Source organism: Belonocnema kinseyi, chromosome 8 (genome assembly GCF_010883055.1).
Source record: "Belonocnema kinseyi isolate 2016_QV_RU_SX_M_011 chromosome 8, B_treatae_v1, whole genome shotgun sequence".
NCBI lineage: Eukaryota > Metazoa > Arthropoda > Insecta > Hymenoptera > Cynipidae > Belonocnema > Belonocnema kinseyi.
In genome coordinates, this window is record NC_046664.1 from 20,762,260 (window position 1) to 20,770,665 (window position 8,406).

General features: G+C 27.2%; 1 protein-coding gene across 3 annotated transcripts in view; it reads right to left on the minus strand.

The window, feature by feature from the left end:
• The window catches only part of LOC117178032 (organic cation transporter 1-like), a 168,205-nt gene that overhangs the window by 23,601 nt on the left and 136,198 nt on the right, over positions 1–8,406 (minus strand). For all 3 annotated transcript variants that reach the window (XM_033369232.1, XM_033369233.1, XM_033369231.1), the window contains 2 exons: positions 3,742–3,945; positions 516–762 (listed from right to left, as the gene is read on the minus strand). In XM_033369232.1, coding sequence (XP_033225123.1) covers positions 516–762; positions 3,742–3,945 — 451 coding nt within the window. The remainder of the gene's footprint in view (positions 1–515; positions 763–3,741; positions 3,946–8,406) is intronic.

Genomic DNA, 8,406 nt, shown 5'->3' on the forward strand with positions numbered 1-8,406 from the left:
ATTAAAAGTAGTTTTAAATTCGGATGCAAATCCTGATTACATGTACAAACAAGAAAAAATATACCTCATTCTGGATGCGAACCATGAACTTCAGTATTTGATTAAAATTTAAAAATTTAATAAAATGTATCTTATTTTTAAAATATCTTTTTTTTGGTATGAGATATGATATGATATGGTATGATATTGGTATGAGATATGTTTATATCGCAACAGATAAGTGACAACTTATTTTGCAGCAGCGCGATCTAATATCTGAAGCAATTTGTGCATCGTTGAGCATTCATACATAAATTGCAGCGAGCAACTATTCGTTTCATACGAACAATCCATTTCATCCAATTTTTTAATTAAATAATAAATTATGAGAATGAAATATAATAAGATGGAATTAAAATTAATTAATAATTAAATGATTAATGATAGTATGATATATGATAATATTGAATCAATAATAATTAAGGACTGGTAAAATTTAAGATGACAAATTAATTTATTTTAACAAAATGACGTACCGATAAAGAAAGCTAAGTAGTCAGAGACCCCCAAATTCGTCGTGTTGTACGAGAGACCATTATAAACAACGGCATTCGCAACCCAGTCAAATGCTAAAATAAAAAATTTTTTCCTGATGTTAGGATTCGTTATTAAATCCATTGGCGTCGCAGATGGCGGTGGCGGCCTGTCTTCAGTCTCAATTTCTGACATATCACCGGAATTTTTCCCATTGCAGGAAATTCCTTGCCGCCTTAAAATATCCATCTGAAATTGTTTTTTATTCTTTTTTAAGGGCTACGAAAATGATTTTTTTTTAATATTTCTATTTTTGCACAATACAGCAGGAAATTATCCACGCTAGCGACAACGGTAAAAAAAATAACTGTTAACTTCAAAAAATAATAACTCAGTGAGAAGTTTTTTTTTTAATTGAAGAATTTCTCGAATTTTGTACCTCAACAACAATTTTCAGGCAGCGATCACCGGTGAGGCACAGTGCACTCACCGGTGACGCAGTGTGGCTGTGTTCAAAATATTCCAGATGTCGCATTTCCTATTCGATTTTTAAGTTTCTTTTTTTCCAATTTCAGCTGATTAAATTCCAAAGAGATCTTTCGAGGTCGATTTTTAAAAAAAATTGCACTAATTTGTTATTTATGTTAAAAAATGACAAAAAACCATAATTAAATAGAACAAGTTACACACTCTCCACGAAAGAAATTTTTCAACATGAATTACATTTTTTGGTATCCTTAATTGTAATGAAAAAATAATTAATTTTAATTGAGAACAAAACAAGAACAAACGTCATTCTTATAAATAATGTTTCCAAACCATTTTTATTGAACTACACTCTTGTGCATAGAAACTATAGATTTTATTTCTTTCGCCTCAAGAATAATAGCTCGATAAAAGATTGAACCACAATTGCTGTTTTTATAAACAATTTTTATAATCAAATTCATTTGTTTTTTATTTTCATACACACAATTTTTCAAGAATTTCGTGCTTTTTAAATTAAAATTAAAATCATGTTTAGTTGTGATATCAACCATTACATTTTTCGTTGATAATGCAACTTTTGCCTTTTTTTTCTTTTGTTAAAACACATTTGTATGTTGTTGAAGATTTAAATACTTTGAAAATTAATTTTTTTAACTCAAAATTTAGCGATTTTAGTTTAAAAATCATATATTTTGTTCAAATCCGTATTTATTTTGTATATAAAATTAGTTTTCTTTTTGTTGAAAATTTATTTTTTAAACTGAAAATTTCACTTTTGATTTCAAAAAGTCAACTATTTGGTGAAAATTTATGTATTTCTTTGAAAATTCTTTTTTTGTTGTTGTTGTTAATTTAATTACTGGCTTGAAAACGCAATAATTTTGTTGAAAAATCACAATTTTTTATTAAAAATTTAACTGCTTGAATGAAAATTCGTCTTTTTGGGTTGAAAATTCAATTCTGGGACTAAAAATGTACTTTTTTGTTTCAAATTAAGATTTTCGGCTTAAAAGTTGAACTATATTGTAAAAAATTTATCTTTATTGAAATTTGTTGAAAATTTTTAAGTAAAAAGTTAAAATTTCGATTGTGAATTTATCATTCAAAATTCAACTTTTGAGTTCAACATGAACTTTTTTAAAAAAAATTATGATTTTGGTTTGAAATCTCAACTGTTTTGAAAAAGCTGATCTATTTGGTTTCAAAATTAAACCATTTTTTTTCTTTCTTGACTGAAAAATGTTTTTTGTTTGAAAATTAAACTCTTTAATCACAAACTCTTTTTTTTCATTAAAGATTCATCAAGTTAGTTGAAAATTAATCTCTTCAGTATTCTTATGACTATTTGGTTCAAAATTTATTTTCATTTTAGTTGAAAATTTATTTTTGTAACTGACAATTCAACTTCTTCATTTTTTATCAAGAATTTATCTTTTTCAGTTTAAAATTCAACTAGTTGGTTAAAATTTTATGAACTTTGTCGAAAATGCATCTTTTTTAATTGAAAGTTGAACAACTTTGTGTAAAAATTTTATTTTTTTAGGTTTAAAATAATTTTCAAAACTGCAAACTTATTTTCCTTAGTTACAAAATCATACACTTTTTTGAAAATGCAGATTCTTTTGAAAAATAATTAGTTTTATTTTCGTTCATTATTAAATTTTTAACCTGAAAATTTAACTATTTTATTCGTAGTTAAGGATTTACTTTCTAGGGTTCAAAAATTTAATTATTTGTTAAAACTGTACGTATTTCTTTGAAATTTCTTCTTTTTTAGTTAGTTTAATTATTTTCTTAAAAAAGTAACAATTTGCTTTAAAGGCCGTAACTTTTTGTTCAAAATTCAAATTTTTAGTTGATAATTCTATTTATATTTTGGTTGAAATTTTTGTTTGAAGCTGAAAATTCATCTTTTTGGGTGAAAATTGTTATGAAATCATAATTTTCTCTGTATGAATATTATTCTTCAGGAAATAAAAGAAGTGACTGATACAAAATCCGAGAAATTTCCGAGTTTTTTTTGACTTCTCACATGATATATCATTTTCAAAAAGTCAAAAAACACTAGTAAGCGTTGTTCGATATAAATTTTTAAAAGTTTTCTAAATGATTTTAAAAAAAAATCTAGCCTTATTATCGACCTAGTTATCTTGTTCGAAAGTCATCAGTCATTTTTAGGAATTGCGCAAATGATATCGAACGGTAGTGTAAATATCAATTGTTTATCATTAATTTATTAAAAACTTTCATACTGAACAAAAATTCAGTTTTACTTGAGTGCCAAAAAATTAAATATTTAATGCAGATTGAGATACATAAATGGTGCAAAATTAGAAATAAAGCGTAATTCAGAGAAAGAAGCCAAGAATGATTTGAAAATTGAATATTTACACTCAACTCCCGATATAAGACCGGTTTTGGGGGTGGCTTGCCTTGGCCTTGATTCTATATCAAGGGAATCCAAACATAAAGAAGCAGGAGCGCATGACTCAACCTGATGCAACTAACGAGCTGAGAGTGCGGCCATCGAGCTATTTGTCACGCTTGACAGAGCGCATTCTCTTTTCCGGCCCCGCGACTCCTCTCTTCTTGAAACTGCGGAGGCCATCAGTTCTAGAAAGGCCGTAAACCGGGGGGTCTGATATCGGGGGCTAAGTGCCTTTTATCCAAATTCATTGTAAAATTGACAGATTTTTTCTTACAATTGGTATTCAAAAATTATCGAACCAAAATTATTACCTCCATCTTTCTAAGAAAGTTCGTGGGCACAGTTCTACCATTTACTTTGGCCATGTGCTGCACGATCACTTCCGCTTCATCTATCCTGTTTTTACTGAGAAGCCATCTTGGAGATTCTGGAATTATCCAGTAGTAGCTAAATAGTAGAATAAATGGAACTGACGTAGCTAATGACAATGTGTACCAATGCCTCAACAAGTACCCCTGAAAAAAATTATTTTTTGTACGGCCTCAAGTATAACAAACCAGGCCTGAGATTTTCAGATTGACGGATTGACAGATAATGAACTGTTATTAATTATTATTGTTCTAATATATTATTAATACAAAAAAGAGTATCTTAGCCTATTAAGTCGTTCAGATATTTCCCTCCCACACTTTCCCACCTTTCATTTCACCTATAACCCCTTTTCCCCCTACTACAACTTCCTCCTCTACTTCCCCGTCTCCTATACTATACTTTACCCTCTCCTCACTTCCCCAGCTAACACTCCCTTTCTTCTAATTCCCTTCCCGAACCGTCCTGCTCCTACAAGCCCTGATTTTAAATATGTTCCTCTACTTCCCCTTATTTACCCTCACCTTTCCTACTTTCTCTCCTCTTATTTCTCCAACTCCACTTACCATCCCATCATTTACTTTCATTTCCTGTACCTTCTCATATCTCATTTTCCACTACTCCCCCGCCCCTCATTACCCCCCACTTTCTCTACTTCTTCTCCCCTCATTTCCCATTAATTCACTTAAATTTCTCCATTCACATCCATTACTTCCCCTCCCATCATTGCCTCTCACTTGAACTCACTTGTCCTCATTGGAAAAAAGTACGATGGACGGACACTAGGATGGTCCAAAAATGCATTGGAACATTTTATTTTTTATTTTTATGAGTTTATGATTTTTATAGAGTCCCAAAAAGACCCCATAAGTGAAAAAATGGGTCGTGCGAGTTTTTGGCGCTAATTATAAATTTGTTAAACAATTTATTATTGTTTTTAGCAATTTTTTCTAATAATGGAGTTAGAAAGAACCGGTTTTTTCAACAATTTTGCACTTGTTGTACATTTTTCAATTAGAGGGAAGCGATAGTTCATCAATGTTAACACAAGTGATTGTTTAAGCAATTTTTTATTATTTTTAATAATACTTTCTTAGAGAAATGCTACAAAATTGAGGTATAAAAGTAATAAACTTTTAGTCACATTTTCAATTAGGATAAGTCAAGTCATTAATGAGAGGCAAGAAAATTAATTGTTTAAACAATTTATTATTATTAATAATATTATATTCGAATAATGCTAGAAAGATGCTGCTTTTCTGACATTTCTGGCTTTTTGTCCAATTTTTAACAGCAGTGAAGTAATCATGAAATCAAGTTGACAAAAATAATTGTTTAAAAATTAATAACCATTGTTAATAATATTTTCTTTGCTTAATTGGTAGAATGTAGCGATTTTTTTTTAAATTTTCAACTTATTGTCTATTTTTCATTACGCATGACTTAAACCTTAGTCCTTTTTCACTTACGGACATAATAATTAATTGATAATCATTTATTTTATATTGATTATTTAATTATTATTTATTTAATTTATTATTCTTGCTAAATCTAATTAATTGTTAAGACACAACTAATTAAAAATAGACAAACAGTGGAAAAATTCAAAATAAACAGTAACGTTCTACCAATTAAGCAAAGAGAATATTATTAACAATGATAATAAATTGTTTAAGAAATGATTGTTGTTAACTTAAATTCATTATTACCTCACTTTAATTAAAAATTGGACAAAAATCCAGAAATTTTAGAAAAATACGCTTTTTTTAGCAGTATTTAAGTATAATATTATTAATAGTAATAATAAATTGTTTAAACAATTCATTTCTTGACTCTAATTATTTATACAACTTCTCTTAAGTGAAAATTTGAATAGGAGTGCATTTCTTGAAACTATAATTTTGTTGAATTTTTCTAAGAAAATATTATTAACAATAATAATAAATTGTTTAAACAATCACTCTTGTTAACATGGATGAACTATCACTTTCCTCTAATTGAAAATTGGATAACAAGTTCCCGAATTTGAAAAAAATAAAATAATAAAATTCGCCAATTATAAGATTTCCATATTATAAATTTCTCGAATCAGGAAATTCCAGAATTTGAAAATACTCAAATAATAAAATTCCCAAGTTATAAAATTATAAAACAAAAAGATTCCTGAATTGGAAAATTCCCGACTTTGAAAATAGTTGAATATTAACATTCCACCACTATAAAATTTCCCAATGATGAAATTCCCGAATTTGAAAATACTCCAATGATAAAATTCCCTAATTAGAAAATTTCTGAATTTTGCAAAATTCCCGAATAATGAAATTCTCGAATAATGAAATTCCCAAATTTTAAAATAGTTGAAAAATGAAATTCCCTAATCCGAAAATTCCCCAAATAAAAAATTTGCAAATAATGAAATTCCCGAATTGGAAATGTCCCGTATACTAAAATTTGCAAATTTGAAAAAATCGAATAATAAAATTCGCGAATTATAAAATTCCCAAAGGAAAAAACTTCCGAATAGTAAAATTCCAGAATTTCAAAACACTTGAATATTAACATTCCACCATTATAAAATTTCCCTATTATAAAATTCCCGAATTTAAAAATACTCCAATGATAAAATTCCCTAATTAGAAAATTCCCGAATTTTGCAAAATTCCCGAATAATGAAATTCCCGAATTTTAAAATAATTGAAAAATAAAATTCCCTAATCCGAAAATTCCCCAAATACAAAATTTCCAAATAATAAAATTCCCGAATTGGAAATGTCCCGTATACTAAAATTTGCAAATTTGAAAAAATCGAATAATACAATTTTCGAATTATAAAATTCCCAAAGAAAAATACTTCCAAATAATAAAATTCTGGAATTTGAAAATACTCGGGTGATAAAATTCCCCAATTATAATATTCCCAAATGAATAAATTCCGGGGTGGGAAACTTCCCCAATTATAAAATTACCAGATAATAAAATTTCCGAATTGGAAATGTCTCGTATACTAAAATTCCCAAATTTGAAAAAAATAGAATAATAATATTCGCCAATTATAAAATTCCCATTTAACAAAACTTCCGAACAATAAAATTCTCGAATTTAAAGATTCTCGGATAATAAAATTCTCCAATTAGAAAATTCCCAAATTGGAAAATTTCCAAATAATAATATTCCCGAATTTGGGAAAAACTTGAATAATAAAATTCTGCAATCATAAGATTGTCCAAAAATAAAATTCCCGAATCGGAAAACTGTAGAATTTGAAAATACTCAAATAATAAACTTCCTAAATTATAAAATTTCCAAATAATAAAATTCCCGACTTGGAAGATTCCCGAATTTGAAAATACTCCCGAATTGAAAAATCCCTGAATGATGAAATTCCCGAATTTGAAAATATCCGAATAATAAAATTCCCCAATTATGAGATTCCAAAATAATAAAGTTCCTGAATCGGAACATTCTGGAATTTTAAAATACTTATCTAATAAAATTCCCTAATTATAAAATTTCCAAATCATAAGATTCCCGAATTGGAAGATTCCTGAATTTAAAAATTTCGCCAATAATCAAATTCCCAAATTTCAAAATACTCGAATAATAAAATTCCCTATTTAGAAGATTCCCAAACAATGGAGTTCCCGAATCGGATAATCACCGAATTTAAAAATACTCGAATAATAAAATTCCACAATTATAAAATTCCCCAATCATAAAATTCCCGAAAATGAAATTCCACAATTTGAAAATACTCGAATGATGAAATTCCCCAATCAAAAAATTCCCGAATTTGAAAATATCCTAATAATAAATTTTCTCAATTATAATACGCTTAAATATTAAAATCCCTAAACTGGAAAATTCCCGTATAATAAAATTCCCAACAGAAAATTGCCGAATTATAAAATATACTAACTGTAAAATTCCAGAATTAAAAATTTTTTTTTAATATAATCGAATACTTTTATAAAAAAATTAATGTTAAAACTTTTTAAAATTATTTTTTGTATTTAAAATAATAAACTGAGTAAGAATTTAGGTATAAGTGAACAAAACTTTAATTTGCAAATTTTTTTTCAATTATTGTTATCATAAATTCAAAGCATAATTTTAGAAACTTAAGCATGCATTTTATGATTTGGGTATAAATAAATTAGGTAATATAATAAATTAGCCGGCAGCTTTATTATATAAAAATCTTCCAATTTTATCAAAATAATAATTATTTAATATTATTAATAGTTATAATATAATAGTATTTAGTAGTTTAATAATTAACAATAATACATAATAGTACAATGAAATAAATATAATGATACAATAGTTAAATATCACAGGCCCACAAAAAAAACAAAAGTGTCTGTGCAATTGACCAGACCTCTATATTCTTATTTATTTTTCGACGCTAAATCCGAATTCGCAATAAAAAAGTAGGGTCCAGCTACTTTTTTATGGGGTTTTGCTCGAAAAACCTCATTTTTACGGTTTTTTCATGATTTTTCTTAAATAAAAAAAAATAAAGAAAAATTTTATTTTTTTGACTTCAGAATCGAATTCTACGGGAAAAAATACATCGAAAACCATGTTTTGATTTTTTTTGTACAAAA